At 37.5% G+C, this 17,664-nt stretch overlaps 1 protein-coding gene across 2 annotated transcripts in view; it reads left to right on the top strand.

The window, feature by feature from the left end:
- Positions 1 to 1,043: 1,043 nt before the first annotated feature.
- lamb4 (laminin, beta 4) overlaps positions 1,044 to 17,664 on the top strand; it is a 72,216-nt gene continuing 55,595 nt past the window's right edge. The window contains exons 1-8 of one of the 2 annotated variants that reach the window (XM_068217307.2): positions 1,066 to 1,111; positions 1,192 to 1,264; positions 5,495 to 5,542; positions 11,365 to 11,522; positions 15,990 to 16,125; positions 16,215 to 16,288; positions 16,393 to 16,581; positions 16,674 to 16,737. In XM_068217307.2, coding sequence (XP_068073408.1) covers positions 5,503 to 5,542; positions 11,365 to 11,522; positions 15,990 to 16,125; positions 16,215 to 16,288; positions 16,393 to 16,581; positions 16,674 to 16,737 — 661 coding nt within the window. In that variant the 5' untranslated portion in view covers positions 1,066 to 1,111; positions 1,192 to 1,264; positions 5,495 to 5,502. Of the gene's footprint in view, positions 1,265 to 5,494; positions 5,543 to 11,364; positions 11,523 to 15,989; positions 16,126 to 16,214; positions 16,289 to 16,392; positions 16,582 to 16,673; positions 16,738 to 17,664 lie in introns of both variants that reach the window. The other variant, NM_173276.2, reaches the window with a different exon arrangement.

Below are 17,664 nucleotides of genomic sequence, written 5' to 3'. Positions count from 1 at the left end.
GTAGCGCTCCTTTGAAATGACTGCGAGACCAAGGTACAGTGGAGGACTGTGGCCATGCAAAGCCAGAGATATACACATATATCTGTGATCGGGAGTTTTCCTGGATGTCAGTATGTAATTTTTTTTTCTAATTACGAAAATCATAATTTTACATCACTTTTCTACATTGATGGATCAGTGACCGCACGAGCATTCCTGACAAAAAGCTTGTGTTTGTGTGTACAGAAATGTACTATTCACCCTCCCTGTTAAATTTAATCTAATCCGTGTCCTGAAACACAGCTCCTCTCCTGCTTTCACTTCTCATACTGACAGAGGGAGCGATTCGTTTGTAAATGAATCCCCCGAACGACTCTTTCACTAACGTTAGCTGACAATAATACAAGTTTCTGGCAGCGCAACATCTCAATGTCATATTTCTTTTGCATTGTTTGCTGATTTTATTCAACAAAACTAGCATAAGCCGAGTGTTTAGTGCGAGTTGGAGCTGCTTTGCCGTATGGTGAATTCAGTAAGTGACTGTTATCCCAATAACGTTACCTGTTTAGCACAAAAGTTCAGAACATACAAAAACAGAAAAAAACATAATATTACCTATGAAATGTTCTGCCTATGTTACTACACCCGTAGACAACGCTAAAGTCCCGCATCTTCACGTAATAACACTGTCTTGACTAGTGCGGTTGAATGACATTTGTCCTGGGAGCACTGTACCAATGTGGCGACGCTATTGACGCATGCTCAGGTTCCCTATGCGATGTTTATAACATCCTCCCAAACATTAATGTCATTCTTCCAAAAAATGCATTCTTATTATTATCCACACCTAATAAAGCATCATCCTATCAAAGCATTTGATCTCCTAGCTGCTGCTTCTTCAGAGACGTGTGTCCTGTAATGAAGCTTTTTTTTTTTTCTCGACACGACGAGCATAAATCAGCTCTCAATGCAACATAATCCTTTTTTTCTCCCTCACAGCCCTGGGGCTTTTCTTCTTCTACTACCTCGTCTTCTGCTTGTTTCTCTCTCTTTCACTCAGGTGTGTCTTTACAAGCTTCAGCTTTCAGTTATTACTGCAACCCAGGAGCAGAAGGAAACCCCTCAGCACTCTGTAAGTCTGCAGTTACTCAGCTGTGAGCATTCAAAATAATACAATCACACGGAAACTGCAAGTCTGCATTTCCCCTGTAGATTGTTGGACGGTGATGGAGCTTTGAATTCCTCGGTCGAGACCTCAACCGCATTTGTCTTCAGATCTGCAGAGGTATGTGTGGAGAAGATCTGTCGTACTGATTTCCTGATTAGTTTATTGTGGGCTTAGAGAAGTGTTTTGCGCCAAATAGATAAACGTGTTCAGAGTAATTTTACACAAATGATTTGTGGTTTGTGTAATCAGATAAATGTGACGTTTTAATTTTCGATGTGTCTTTGTGTCTGTTTGTAATGTTTGCAACTTTTATGTTTATCAATCATTTCTATAGCATATCGTTTCATTTAGCTCAGTAACTTGTTTGAGGTTCATTTTTTTCATGTTGTAGTAATTTTAATCTATTAATTAACCAATAAGCCAATATTTTGTTTGGTTTATTTATTATCTCATGCATTATGCATTTTTACATTAAAATATCTGAGTAATAATTGCATGCGACGCGGTGGCACAGTAGGTAGTGCTGTTGCCTCCCAGCAAGAAGGTCGCTGGTTCGAGCCTCGGCTCAGTTGGCTTTTCTGTGTGTAGTTTGCATGTTCTCCCTGCGTTCGCGTGGATTTCCTCCGGGTGCTCCGGTTTCCCCCACAGTCCAAAGGCATGCGGTACAGGTGAATTGGGTAGGCTAAATTGTCCGTAATGTATGAATGCGTGTGTGGACGTTTCCCAGAGATGGGTTGCGGCTGGAAGGGCATCCACTGCATAAAAAACGTGCTGGATAAGTTGTCGGTTCATTCTGCTGTGGCGACCTCAGCTTAATAAAGGGACTAAGCCAACAAGAAAATGCATGAATGAATAATAATTGCATTAAAATGTATATTTCAGTGGGTAAAATGGTGGCCCAGTGGTTAGTACTATCCCCTTACAGCAAGAAAGTCACTGGTTCGAGTCCCGGCTGGACCAGTTGGCGTTTCTGTGTGGAGTTTTGCATGTTTTCCCTGTGTTGGTGTGGGTTTCTTCCATAATCCTCCACAATCCAGAGACATGTGCTATAGGTGAATTGAATAAACTAAATTGTCTGTTTTCCCAATGATGGGTTGCAGCTGGAAGGGCAGCCGCTGCTTAAAACCCATGCTGGATAAGTTGGCGGTTCATTCCGCTGTGGCGACCTCAGATTAATGAAGGGAACAAGCTGAACAGAAAATAAATGAATGAAATTGTATGTAGTGAATGAGTGTGTATGGGTGTTTCCCAGTACTGGGTTGCGCCTGGAAAGGCATCCGCTGTTTAAAACATATGCTGGAATAGTTGGTGGATCATTTTGCTGTGGTGCCCTCTGAAATAGAGACTAAGCTAAAGGAAATTTTAAAGAAAGATTGTATATTTTAGTACTCTACAAAAAATTAACAAGGTACTGTTAGAATGAGTAAAAACAGAAACTGAATGATACGATGTCATACAATATGCCTCACAAATTAACAAAATTTTAACTAAATTCAAAATATATAATTTTTTTAGTTTTTTTTTAAAATGATACACAGCAAAATCCTCTGGGTAATTATTACTCAGTTTAGACTGTATTTGGTCCCTCTCTAAATTGAGGCCCCGTTTACACTAATGCGTTTTAGTTTGAAAACGCATAAGTTTTCCAACGGTTACACCATCCGTCCACACTACGCTGGAGAGTCCGTTTTCATTCTGAAACACTGCTGCTCCGTCTCAGTTTGGATGAGGGAAAACGGAGTCATCTGAAAACGGAGGCGGGGCTGCTGAGATTCGCTAACTGATTGGGGCTTTTGTGTCATTGCGTATCCTTCCCTTATTCGTCAAGCCTCTATCACATGACTATAACACATGGCTTTAACGCTACCGGAAGACAGCAGACCAGCCTTTTAATGTAAACAATATCATGGACACAGAAATGCACTATTGTCTGTTTTAGGCACCATTGTGCAGTTATTCATTTGTTACGTTTAGTAACAGCTCGACTTCGTCGTCTGTCCACAAAAAGACCTCTCTTGCGTTTTTGCCATTGCGTTCATTGTTCAACTGGCGTTTGTTGACTAACAATAACCAAATGCTGAGTGAGACACATGCTTCCTGTTTATACTAGAACGCGCATGCCCAGAGTGCGCGAATGGTCACGTGATATACGTTTTTGTTGGCGTAGTGTGGACGGAGATATGTTCAGAAACGCTAGTGTGGACGCGGATCGTTTTTGATCTAAAACGCCATTTTAAAACTAAAAGGCACTAGTGTAAACGGGGCCTGAGCTAATGTTGCTCAAGTTAATGAGACATTGAAGGGATTATTTTGGAATACATGCTGTTAATAAGCAGAAACACAGAAGAGAAACACAAAACTGCAACTGACTTCAGTCAGCTAAAATATAATATGAATCTCTCAAAATCTCAGCCAAGGATCATTAAGCAACTCCACAAACAGCAGCTTTACTTTTTACCAACCTGTTTGCCCTTATTTAAAGAGGGACCAAATATTCTCTGAACTGAGTACATTTTACTGAGGAGATTTTGTTGTGTACAAAATATACAGTTAAAGTCAGAATTATTAGCCCCCCTTTGAATTTATTTTTCTTTTTTAAATATTTTCTAAATGATGTTTAATGGAGTTAGACAATTTTCAAAGTATGTCTGATAATATTTTTTCTTCTGGAGAAAGTCTTATTTGTTTTATTTTGGCTAGAATAAAAGCAGTTCTTAATTTTTTAAACACCATTTTAAGGTCAAAATTATTAGCCCCTTTAAGTTAAATATTTTTTCTCAATAGTCTACAGAATAAACCATCGTTATAAAATAACTTGCCTAATTACCCTAACCTGCCTAGTTACCCTAATTAACCTAGTTAAGCCTTTAAATGTCACTTTAAGCTGTATAGAAGTGTCTTGAAAAATATCTAGTCTAATATTATTTACTGTCATCATGACATGTAACAGATAAAATGAATCAGTTATTAGAAATGAGTTATTAAAACGATTATGTTCAGAAATGTGTTGAAAAAATCTGCTCTCTGTTAAACAGAAATTGGGGAAAAAATAAACAAGCGGTCTAATAATTCAGGGGGGCAAATAATTCTGACTTCAACTGTATAGTATATGATAAAAATAGTTAATATTAGTTATTATGAGAATTTTTATTAGTTGTATAATTGTATTTGTTTATGGATATTCTTTTCTTTTCTTTCTTTTTCAAGAAAAACTCTTTTATTCCACTCATTCATCACTACACACCATTTGAAAGATCAATTCTTTTTCAACACTATACGAAAGTTTGTCGCCACTAATGTCGGCTGACATCAAAAACACTTTAATTCTGATTGGCCGATGAACAGTCTTTTTTATTATTATTTTAAAGCTTCTTAAAAAATGTTAACTAAATAAAAATAACAAATATTATTCATTCATCAATTTTCTTTTTAGCTTATTCGCTTCATTAATCTGGGGTTACCACAGCGGAATGAACCGCCAACTTATCCAGCATATGTTTAACACAGCGGATGCCCTTCCAGCTGCAACCCATCTCTGGGAAACATCCATATACGCTCATTCACACACAAACACTACGGACAATTTAGCTTACCCAATTCACCTGTACAGCACGTCTTTGGATTGTTGAGGAAACCGGAGCACCACTGCGTCGGCAACAAACATGAGTTTTTATACAAAATGTTCTGTTTGTTTGGCTGTTTTTACGATAAATAGACGATAGTTTACTGTTTGATCAATCTGCTTATTTAAAATGATCTGAAACCACACAATTCTTGAGTTTTTGGGGACAACTTAATTGTTTTATGTTTAATCCACTTAAATTTGTAAAAACTAATAAGTTTGCATCTTAAATAAATAAATTCCTAAATAAATAAATTAACTTGTCCCAACACAAATCGATTGCGTGGAACCCAGCATTTTTTACAGTGAAGATTGACTTTCTTTCTGACTTTCTTTCCTCTGTTGAACACAAAAGAAGATATTTTGGAGAGAGCTGGAATCTGTAACCATTGACTTCCATTCTACTTGTTTTTCCGACTATGGAAGTCAATGGTTACAGGTTTCAAAACATCCCCTATTGTGTTTAAAAGAAGAAAGAACCCCATAAAGGTTTAGAACCACTTAAGTGTAAGTAAATAGCGAGTAAGTTATCATTTTTGGGTGAACTATCCCTTTAATTCTTCCTCACATTGCTCTTTCATTCATTCATTCATTCATTCATTCATTCATTCATTCATTCATTCATTCATTTATTCATTGATTCATTCATTCATTCATGTATTCATTCATTCATTCATTCATTCATTCATTCATTTATTGTCCTGGTGCTCCTCTCTGTCCTGCAGGTCCAGTTATGCTGCTCCGTCTAGAGTTGTCTGCGCTTCTGCTGCTCTGTAAGTTCGCTCATGTCTTTTACTTCGCTGGAAGCTGACAGTCAAATTACCTATCAGCCCAATCAGGGGAAACGTGTGATCACTTGCCACCCTTGGATTGTATTTTTTTTCACCCACTTGTTGACACTTGAACACTTTGACACGCGCAAGTTTTCTGTCGTTGCGTATTTTTTTCCATTTCTTTAGTTTTCATAGCTGAGCCAGTTTGAACAAATCGCTGTCACTTGAAGAAATTGTTCATGCTTGTTTTGGTTTTACATGCAGAATTTTGGCTTTAAAGTGTCCTGCTGTTTATCCTGGAAATACACACTGCAAAAATGCCTACTTCTGAAAATGGTTTCTGGGTAACACTTTAGTTTAGGTCACAATTCATGGTAATAACAAACCATTAACTAACATTGCTAGCTTAATAAATTACTAAAAGTAGGGAGAGACAGAATCTGCTGATATTTTTACTATTTCTGCTGAGAACTTTGTAGAAAATCTGCAGGTTTATGCAAAATGATTTTGGAAGTATCATAACTAAAAAAATATATACAGTTGAAGTCAGAATTATTCGCCCCCTGTATATTTTTTTCCTTTTTTTTCTGTTAAACGGAGAGCAGATTGTTTTAAACACATTTCTAAGCATAATAGGTTTAATAACTCATTTCTAATAACTGATTTATTTTATCTTTGCCATGATGACAGTGAATAATATTAGACTAGATTTTTTAAAGACACTTCTATACAGCTTAAAGTGACATTTAAAGGTTTAATTAGGGTAACTAGGCAGGTTAGGGTAATTAGGCAAGTTATTGTATAACGATGTTTTGTTCTGTAGATTATCGAAAAAATATATAGCTTAAAGGGCTGATAATTTTGACCTTAAATGGTTCAGAACATTTAAAAACTGCTTTTATTTTAGCCGAAATAAAACAAATAAGACAAACAAAGTTCCCTTATATAATTTATCTACTAAAACACAGAAAATATTAATTTACAAACTGTATTGTAAATAAATTACATTTTCATATTAGTCAATAATATTACTGAAATTAATTAAAAAACTGAATAAATATATATTTACACACATTTCCACAAGTATTTTGTAAGGTTTTGGGTAGGACTAGGGAAGCAGGGTAAAATCCTACTTTATAGCTAATTGTAACGACTGGGGTGGAGTGACAAAGACAACTGGAGGTAAGATCCAATATGCAGGTTTATTCAGCGTCAGGCAAGCAATGGTCAAATCAGGTACAATCGGGTATATGCAGACAAATCCAAAATCGTAGTCGTAAATCAGGCAACAGGTCACTAAACAGGAAAACATGGAATACAGGGCTAAGGTCTAACACGGAGAAAACAAGACAGGGAACCGCGTTGTAATGTCACAATGATGCTAACAAGACTCAGCAAACTGGCAGCGTGAATGTGTGGCTTAAGTATGGTGTGATATCAGTCTGTGACAAGGTTCAGCTGGTGATTGCAATCAGGATAGGTGAATGACCAGGCGTGCGTGTTTGTAAGAAGTGCATGTATGAAAATGTAGTCCTGGGATATGCGGAAGTGTAGTCCTGAGAGTTCGTGTGAGAACCAGCGATCTTTTGATAGCGATCGCTGGTTATGTGACACTAATAATGAACAGTAGTTTTTTGAAAATATAAATTTATTTGATTTTTATATAAATTTATAATATAATATAATATATATATATATATATATATATATATATATATATATATATATATATATATATATATATATATATATATATATTATTATATTATATTATAAATTTATATAAAAATCAAATAAATTTATATTTTACTTCGGCTTAGTCTCTGATTTATCAGAGGCTGCCACAGCGGAATGAACCGCCAACTTCCAGCCCTTCCAGCTGCAACCCATCACCCCAAACACCTATACACTCTAGCACACACATACACTACGGCAAATTTCATTCATTTTCTTTTTAGCTTTGTTGCCTTTTTAATCTGGGGGTCGCCACAGCGGAATGAACCGTCAACTTATCCAGCATATGTTTTACGCAGCGGATGCCCTTCCAGCTGCAACCATATGGGAAACATCCATACACACTCATTCACACTCATACACTACGGACAATATAGCTATCTTTGGACTGTGGGAGAAACCGCAGCACGCCAACACAGGGAGAACATTCAAACTCCACAAAGAAATGCCAACTGCCCCACCCGAGGCTCGAACCAGCAACTTTCTTGCTGTGGGGTGATTGTGCTACCCACTGCTCCACCGTGCTGCCCCTACCACCAATTTAGTCTACCCAATTCACCTATAGCACATGTCTTTGGACTGTGGGGGAAGCTGGAGCACCCGCAGGAAACCCACGCAAACGCAGGGAGAACATGCAAACTCCACACAGAAGCACCAACTGGCTCAGCTGGGACTTGAACCAGTGAACTTCTTGCTGTGAGGCAACAGTGCTAACCACTGAGCCACTGTGTCGCCCATTCAACAAACAAATAGATTCAATTAAATTTGAATTGCAATATTTAAAATTAAAAAGTGATTATTTTTTATTTAATGTCTTAAGTTTGTAGTTGTCATATTCTCAAAATCCACATAAATTCTTCGATTTTTTAAATGCAGAAATAGCAAACAAATTGTCATGAGATTCTGTCTAGCCCTGGATATTGGTTCGCATTTAAACAGGACAATGGGTTATTTCAAGAAGCTGAATGTTGTGAGTTACCAGGGTATATTGGTGTGCATGTAAACATCCTCAGTTAGCTAACATTTTAGCACTTCTCCATCTCAACACTTAGCACTTCAGCACTCTTCACATAACATGGTCCATCAAGCTCAAGATATTTACTTGTCCTAAGACATAAAAAACACATCAGTAATACCCCCTTGTGGTATTTCTTAAAAGCTTTTACTTGTCTTAAAAAGGTGGTTTCTATAAAGCGTCTAAATGGGATTACATTAGTAAATTCAATCATCTTGCTTCCACCGCTTTATGTTAATGATCAGATCCTTGCAAATAAGTCTCAAAGCTTTAAGGAAAATGTTTCTGTAAAATATTCAAGCTGTTCAGAGTTTTTCTTTAAAAAGCAACTCAATTTATTTTGTCATCTATAAAAGGATAGTTTATTCATTCATTTATTTTCTTGTTGGCTTTATTAATCTGGGGTCGCCACAATGGAATGAACCGCCAGCTTATCCAGCACGTTTTTGCGCAGCGGATGCCCTTTCAGACACAACCCATCTCTGGGAAATAAAAGGGATAGTTCACCCAAAAAATATGAAAAATCATCATTTACTCTACCTTTACTTGTTTCAAACCTTTATTTTTAATTAAACACAAAAGAAGATATTTTGAAGAATGTTGGAAACCTGTAACCATTGACTTCCATGATATTTGTTTTTCCTACTATGGAAACAGTTGCAGTTTTTCAGTTTTCTTTAAAATATAAGGCCCTATCATACTCCTGGTGCAATAAGGCACGAGACATGTTTGCTGCGACGTGTTGCTATTTTCAGACCAACGCAATCGTAATTTTCCCGTTTTCCGTCACTTTGTTTAGATAGCAAATCCATTTGCACCACTTTGTGAACTCATGGGTGTTTCGGTCTAGAAAAGAGGTATGTTAAGGTGCATTGTTGGCGCGTTGCTGTTTGAGGAACTAAAATAGACACAATTGATCAGCTTAAAGCAGGGGTCTGTTCTTCGTACGTGGATTACTTAATTAGTTGGACTTGGTTATTGACGATTTAACATGATCCAGGATCGTTTTGTTGTTCAAAACTGATCCGAAAGTTGCTGTCATAGCAACAGTTCTGGTAGCTCAAACCAGGTCAGGAGCAGGCTCATTTCATATAAACAGGATTAGATCGGATCAGTTCAAGCAAAGAAAATACTGAAAGTATGAACCAAATTTTGATATTTTTTTATAGTAGTAGTTATGTAAAATTGGGAAAATAGTAAATAATTTAACTATATATATATATATATATATATATATATATATATATATATATATATATATATATATATATATATATATATATATATATATATAATAATAATAAATCTGCAATCTGCACCCCCGAAATGAAAATACAAAGACTGCCACCTGGTGGTGCAAAGAGAATATTTATTGATATGAACTTTTCAGATCGCTTTAGTACAATTTGTGTATGATAAAAGACATGCACAATATGTGACTTTTTAAAAAGAAATAATACATTTATGCAGTCGTAAACATGTTTTGAAAGTTAATATGACAGTGATTTGATGCTTCACAAAAGTTGCAGACGCCTTTACCAATATCAAAATGCTTTTGTAAACATTTAGTTATTCTTTACACCAATTAAAAATCCAGCTACTATAATACTACTATGGCTACTATAATAAGGAAAATTGTGTCTGTCTTTGGACTGTGGGGGAAACCGGAGCACCCGGAGGAAACCCACACAAACACGGGGATAATAATCAAACTCCACACAGTAATGCCAGCTGACCCAGCCGAGGCTCCAACCAGTGACCTTTTTGCTGTGAGGCGATCGTGCTACCCACTGCGCCACCATGCACCCATGTGTATTAGGATATAACTCACTTTGTTATTATTGTTCATTTATTAGTTTGTTGGAAATTAGAGCTGAATTTAGACATAGTTTTGAAACAAATCTTTGCGCTTAACAAACGAAATTAATTATGTAGGCTAATGGATGTCTGTGTGGAGTGTACAATACTGTTTTCTTATCCACGAAAGAAAAATAGAAAGAGAAAGTAAACGCTGATTGGAGGAGGCTCGTTCTTTATCGTCACAATGCGGATGCTCTGTTTACCTTTTTCCTCACTTGTGAAGCGTTCAGTTTTTCCACTTACAAAGTCCGCCTTGTAAATAGCAAATACGCCATAGAGCTCAACGGACTCTTAAAGGGAATGGGAGATGAGACTCTGATTGGTTTATTCACAAAACACACCCATAACTAGGCCCACACGGAATCTGCGCGCGCAGAATTCCACAGATTTTCCGCAGATTTTCCCAAGAATTCTGCAGATTTCTGCAGTTTTTTAGCCCATTATAAATTCTGTTTATTTACTTGAGTAAATGTGTAAATCGGAATTTATTCAGTTTTTATTCAGTAATTTATTACTTTTTATTTAATATATTAAAGTGTAAGTTATGATACTCCGCTGGATACCCCCAAAATAATTCTGCAGAAATCCGCAGATTTTTACCAAAATTCTCCGCAGAAATAGCAAAAAACGTCCGCAGATTCCGTCTGGCCCTACCCATAACTGGTTAAGAGAATAAGCTCAACCCTGTTAGACCTTGCACAGTGACCCAGACTGAATTTTTCCATCCTTAAAATAGCAAAAGTCCATTCGGACATGCCCTTAATGCTTTTGCGCCCTGCGCTTCAGATTTTGCACCTAGATAGTTAAAATAGAACCCATAGTGCTCAACAAAACAAAGAAACACATAGTTTGGAGCGACTTGAGGGAGCGTAAATAGTGAGTTCATTAATATTTTTGGATGAACTAGCCCTTTAAGGTGCATAGAGAGGTCAACAGAAAGAACACACTCTGACTGTGCTGATTTCTTTCCTGTGATGACACATTTTTTTTGACAAAACACAGGAAGGCATACATTTACATAGCCAACAGGCTTAAGTTACATCATAGCCATAAATCATGATTCACTGCTGGCTAATTTAGAGGGAGGGGCATTCTCATACGTGAAAGTGTTTGATTGGACGCACATTTAAAGTACAGGACAAGTCATCAACCTAATTAATTAAGGTTTAGCTAACATTCAAACTTGATCTAACTGAACGTTTGTTGCTTGTAGTGATTGCAGCTCCAGTCCGCCTCCAGGACGAATGTGTGGGGAATTCGTGTTATCCTAACCTCGGTGACCTCATGGTGGGCCGTGCTGCTCAGCTCGCAGCTTCTTCAACCTGCGGTCTCTACAGACCGCAAAATTACTGCATCCTGGGATATTTGGAGGTCAGTTGTCAAAATCGCAATACTTCAAGGGGTCCAGATGTCAGTGAGGGGCATGCGCTGTAAAAAATGTATGTCTTCAGAGTATTAAACCAGAAATGGAAGTGAATTCAAAGAGTTTCTTCCAGAACATAGCTCATTGGGTTTAATGTAGAAGCCTTCCTTAGGTTTTGCCGCTATACAGCTAAAAAAAGAACGTATGCTTCAAGGATATAAATTCTGAAGTCCTTCAGCTCTCAAGCAAACACATTTCCCTTAGGAATGCAAGTACAGTGAAGTTCGCTTTCTTAGACCTATTTGCATAACATCTTCCCAATCCTAGATTCCATCCTAAAATGGTCCCTTTTCAGCACCCCCCTAAGATAAAAGATTATTTCCTCTCCTTTTCAGCGTGGATTGACAGCGCTCTGGCCAACCCTTTGGGTAATACATACTACAGACAAGTTGTGATGTGCCTTCCTGAGCTGTTGTATAGGTCATTACCTCTTCTCCGCCACAAGACTAATTTATGCCTGTTTCCATATTCCCCTTTCCTCCCGCCCCAAACCCCCGGCCCTGTCTATACAGGTGATAAAGCTGGTATGTGGGTGTGTCGCATAGCACTTATTTTGTATATTTAGAGCACTTTTCATGGGTTCCAATAATAATAAAAGGAAGCTGCAAATGCATTTCGGACGGTTTCCTAGGTGTTAGGCTGAGTTTAGTGATGCGATGGACAGCTCCTGTTCATACATGCCCGCAACTAGAGTATATTGCACTTTATTGTCTCAACATTCTGCCTTGCTTCAGGAAATGCTTATGAGTTTTTGCTAGGAGAGACTAATTATACAGAATAATACATAACTGCAGGAGCTTCTGCATCTCCCTGCTTAAGGACGATTTTAAAAGCAAAACTCACTCTGGAAAATTCTCTTTATTTGTTCATTTTATTTGTTCTTTCTTCTGTGGAACATAAAAGGTGATGGCTTTTTGAAGAACGTCCTGGTGGGTCTTTTCAGTATAGCGAAAGTGAAAAAGACTGTCAAGCTCCAAAGAAACCCAGCAAAAACAGTCTATAAGACTTTATGCTCCGCATCTCTCCGAAAGTCCTCCAAAATCATTCATTGGTTTTGTAAGGGCCTGACTGAAATGGAAGTTGTTATTAGTTGATTATCCGCCATTATTCACTTCCGCGAGGTCGTGAAGTTGTCAGGTCCAGTCATTAAAGTCACTCTTTCAGTCACATATTGTACATGAATCCGTTCTGCTGACAAACCTCTCTGCGGTTAATTTCCCATTTGCTTTCTTTGCTTTAGAAGGCATTAATCCCTAATGATATCAATGCTTCTAATTTTCCAAACATCTTGGCCTTATGAGTCAGCTACGGCAAGCTAGCATCATTTGTTTTCTGCTGTAAGATCAGATATGTCATCTGATGAAATAGCAAGCACCAATATTTCATTGTGCATTGGTCTATTACAGTTATTTTTATTAAAAGGGGTCAAAAAAAGAATGTAAAAGAATGGTGAGCATTTTCTCTTTTCTCTCGCTTTTTTTTATTTTTTATTTTATTTATTTATTTTTTTAATTTATTTTATTATTATTGTTTATTTTACTTAATACACCATGCTGTCAACCTCAACGTCTGGAACCGACCTGCTTTTTCAATTTGAAAAATTTATGCACATCATATAGTGTTTATGCATGTCATATACTGTGTGTCGCACAGTATGAGGGTTATAGTGTGGTTTATTATTATTCTTTTAATCAATTTTGTACTGTTATATATATATTTTTTTTTCTTTTTGTACTGTTATTGTCTCTTTTTACTTTTGTTTGTTAACTGTCATAAAAATCTAATAAATAAATCTTATAAAGAAAAAAAAAAAAGAATGGTGAGCTGAGTGCATGGCTGAGTAACGTGAGAACCTACGAGACCTAGTGCGGGATTCAAAATGCCGTTGTCCGTCTGCTAGACAACAAACAAACTTCAGTGTTTTTTCCCCCCTGTTTTTTTCTTGTTTTTCCACTTTTCTACACACTTTTCCACCCATCTACAATCGGACTATACCATTACAACTGGATTATATATGGATATATATAATTATATATGGATATATATAATCCATATATGTGTATGTATGTATGTATGTATGTATGTAAGTATGTATGTATGTATGTGTGTGTGTGTGTGTGTGTGTATATATATATATATATATATATATATATATATATATATATATATATATATATATATATATATATATATATATATATATATATATATAAATATATATATATATATAAAATCAATCCAGTTGTATTGGTATAGTGCAAAAGAATTGCCAGCAAATCAAGGGCTGCCTCCTTCTGTGGGCCCTGGGGCTTCAGCCTGACCTTGCCCTTTTGTTAATTAGTCTTTGTTAATCCGACCCTGCCTACTGAATAGGTTATAGCATATTAAAGAACTGTACTAGTCACAATTGAAATATATACTAGTCAAAGAATAATCACTACTAAATAATGAATAAATATTAATACTATTAACTGAAAAAGAGGCAGCATGGTGGCTCAGTGGTTAGCTCTGTCGGCAAGAAGATCACTGATTCGACTCCTGGCTGGGTCAGTTGGCATTTCTTTGTGGAGTTTGCATGTTCTCCGCATGTCAGCATGGGGATTCCTCCGGGTGCTCTGGTTTCCCCCACAGTCTAAAGACGTGAACTGGATGAAATAAATTGGCCGTAGTGTGTAAATGTGAGAGTGTATGGGCGTTTCCCAGTACTGGGTTGTGGCTGGAAGGGCATCTGCTGCGTAAAAAAACATATGACAGAATAGTCAGTGGTTCATTCTGCTGTGGCCACTCCTGATAAACAAGGGACTAAGCCGAAAGAAAATTAAGAAATTAATGAACTGAATAAGAGGCAGCATGGTGGCTCAGTGGTTAGCTCTGTCGCCTCACAGCAAGAAGATCACTAATTCGACTCCTGGCTGGGTCAGTTGGCATTTCATTGTGGAGTTTGCATGTTCTCCGCATGTCCGCATGGGGATTCCTCCGGGTGCTCCAGTTTCCCCCACAGTCCAAAGATGTGAATTGTATGAAATAAATTGGCCGTATTGTGTAAATGTCAGAGTGTATCGGCATTTCCCAGTACTGGGTTGTGGCTGGAAGGGCATCTGCTGCGTAAAAAAAACATATGACAGAATAGTCAGTGGTTCATTCTGCTGTGGCGACTCCGATTGAGCAAGGGACTAAGCCGAAGGAAAATTAATAAATGAATGAACTGAAAATTAGGAACTGGAGTAGTAGCAAGAAAAGAGATAACAGTACTGTATGTTTTAAAAATTAAGTGTTAAAGGGCCATGACACCCCCCACTTTCGGTTAAAGTCTACTTCAGAAGTTTTTCAAAAGATGCATGATTAATGGGCGTGGAGCTCCGCGAGCATCGGGCAGGAGTGGGCGTGGCCAGCAGGGGAGAAGGGGAGCGAACAACTGTTGTTGTCAGTTAGCTCACAAAATGAGACACAAACCGTGAGGAGACGCATGAGTTTATAGTTCACAAAGTTAAAATGCAAAGAAATAAACAGTAATTTAATGCCCTGCAACATTTGTTATTCGTAATTTCATATACAGACAACCACAATTTATATCATTATGAAGATGTGTGTTCATGTAAACACTATGAGGATTCTCCCTCGATCCCCGTGTCTAAATTTTAGATCCTGAATGCAGACTCAGTGCAGCAGGTCTCCTGACCTGTCAATTTTAACCATTAGCCCTGCTGGTAATCTGGAGGATTTAGGCAAACACAGCAGCACGGCGATGTGTCTGAATGTGAACGAACTCCTGATAAAAGTCAACGTCCGCCATTCTCTAATTCTCGTGCTGCTCTCCCGACAAAAATGCTTGCAGCACACACACAGCTTTGCTGTATGATCGGCCCTGACAGGATCGTGGGGAAAAAACATGCAACAAACCCTGTGGATCATGGAAACAAACACATACGAGCCTTCATGAACGGCTACGTGCCGTTGGTCTGTGTCTCACTCACAGCTTGCTTGAAACTGGCAGGTCTGCCTTCGGAAAGCGCGTGCTCTCATGAATAATTAAGCAGCCGGCTCTTCTCATAGGATAAGAAAACTCCGCTATGAATAATAATGAGAAACCGACGCGTCATCATTGCACTTGCAGTACTGCGCTACGTCGCCGATTTTGATCCCTCCCCAAAAATTATTTTAAACCCGGAAGCTGAAATTAGCTGACAAAAGCTCAAAATTATCCAGTTTTCCCCACAATTAAAGCTGACAGGTGCTAACATTGTCTTAACTGATGCTCAACACATACAAATCTGTTAATATAAAAAAAAAGTTCTCCACGGTGTCCTGAACCTTTAAAGTGGCCTGCCATAGACCACAAAAAAACTGAATGTCTTACTACAAGTTGATAAACACTTTATAAACACTTTACTACTGCCCTTTATTTCGCTATTCAGAATGAGCGCAAATGCTTCACCTGTGACTCCAGGAGCCCCTACAATGACCACCACAATCCCAGCAGCCACCGCATAGAGAACATCATCACCACCTTTCAGCCCGAACGCAAGATGAAGTGGTGGCAGTCCGAGAACGGTGCGTTCCACAAACTAACATCTCCGCACGAACTCCTTTGTTAACTTCTCCCTGCATCTGTAATTTAAACTTCCTTTTAAAAATCACAGGTGTGCATGAAGTGAGCATTCAGCTGGATCTGGAAGCAATGTTTCAGTTTAGTCATCTAATTCTGACTTTCAAGGTACATTCAGCTCTTCCAGTCTGACAAATCTCATTTAAATTTGAATAACTTGGTTTTTCACATAGGATTGAGTCAGCTGCTTGATAACAAATGCTCTCAAACAGAGTTTCCGGCCTGCTTCCATGTTGGTCGAGAGGTCAAAGGACTTTGGGAGAACCTGGAAGGTTTTTCGTTATTTCGCAGAGGACTGCGCCAACTCATTCCCTGGCATCTCTGAAGGACCAGCTCACAGTATTGATGATCTAGTCTGTGACAGTCGCTACTCTGGTGCAGAACCGTCCACTGAAGGAGAGGTACATTCACAAAAAATGCTGAAATAATCCAGCTTCTTTAGTCACTTGTTTACATTCAATTCAGCTTTGTCCTTTCTCTACTTTCCATTCAGGTGGTGTTAAAAGCATTAGATCCCAGTTTTGACATCCATGATCCATACGACTCTACTATTCAAGGTTCATGTCTCCTTTAGGGTTTTTTTTTTTGTTTGTTTTAGAAATAGCACAGTGATTAAGATGTCAAGCCTAAAGGCATGTCCAATAAGCAAAAGACCTTGATATCTAAAAGATGAGCTCACAGTGAGCTAGAAAAAATTCACTGTAAAGAAAATGTACAGTGTTCAAACATGTTATAACGAGAGGCGTTTGAAGCACACAGAAAAACAGATTTTTTATGTGTTTATGTGAGCCTGCTATTGGATATATATATATATATATATATATATATATATATATATATATATATATATATATATATATATATATATATATATATATATATATATATATATATGTGAGCAATATCCCACGAGTAGCAGTGCGATATGGCTGTATATCTGGCTGCTACGAGTGTGATATTGCATTTATACAACAGTTTGACGGCATAATTGTGTATATAAAAACAAAATCAAACATTGAGAGTCTCGAAAACCCTACTGTATGAGGAACTACTTTCTTCCGCGTTGGATTCAAATCATAAGCTGACAGTTAAACAGCTGAGCAAGCATCTTTTAAACTTTAGATCTGTAGTGTCTGCTTTTGCTGGCTGTATGTGGGCGGAGTAATACACAAAGGGTAAAGAGGCTGTACGGGGGCTGATATTGCTTAAATATATCACGGCTATGAGCCAATCAGATTCAAGAACCAGACAGAACTGTTGTATATATATATATATATATATATATATATATATATATATATATATATATATATATATATATATATATATATATATATATATATATATATATATATCCAATAGCACGCTCACATAAACCCACAAAAAATCTGTTTTTCTGTGTGCTTCAAACGCCTCTCGTTATAACATGTTTGAACACTGTACATTTTCTTTACAGTGAATTATATATATAATATACACACACA

This window comes from Danio rerio, chromosome 25 (genome assembly GCF_049306965.1).
Source record: "Danio rerio strain Tuebingen ecotype United States chromosome 25, GRCz12tu, whole genome shotgun sequence".
In the NCBI taxonomy this organism is placed as follows: domain Eukaryota; kingdom Metazoa; phylum Chordata; class Actinopteri; order Cypriniformes; family Danionidae; genus Danio; species Danio rerio.
The sequence above is the reverse complement of the archived record's forward strand: the minus strand, read 5'-3'. Positions and strand labels throughout refer to the sequence as shown.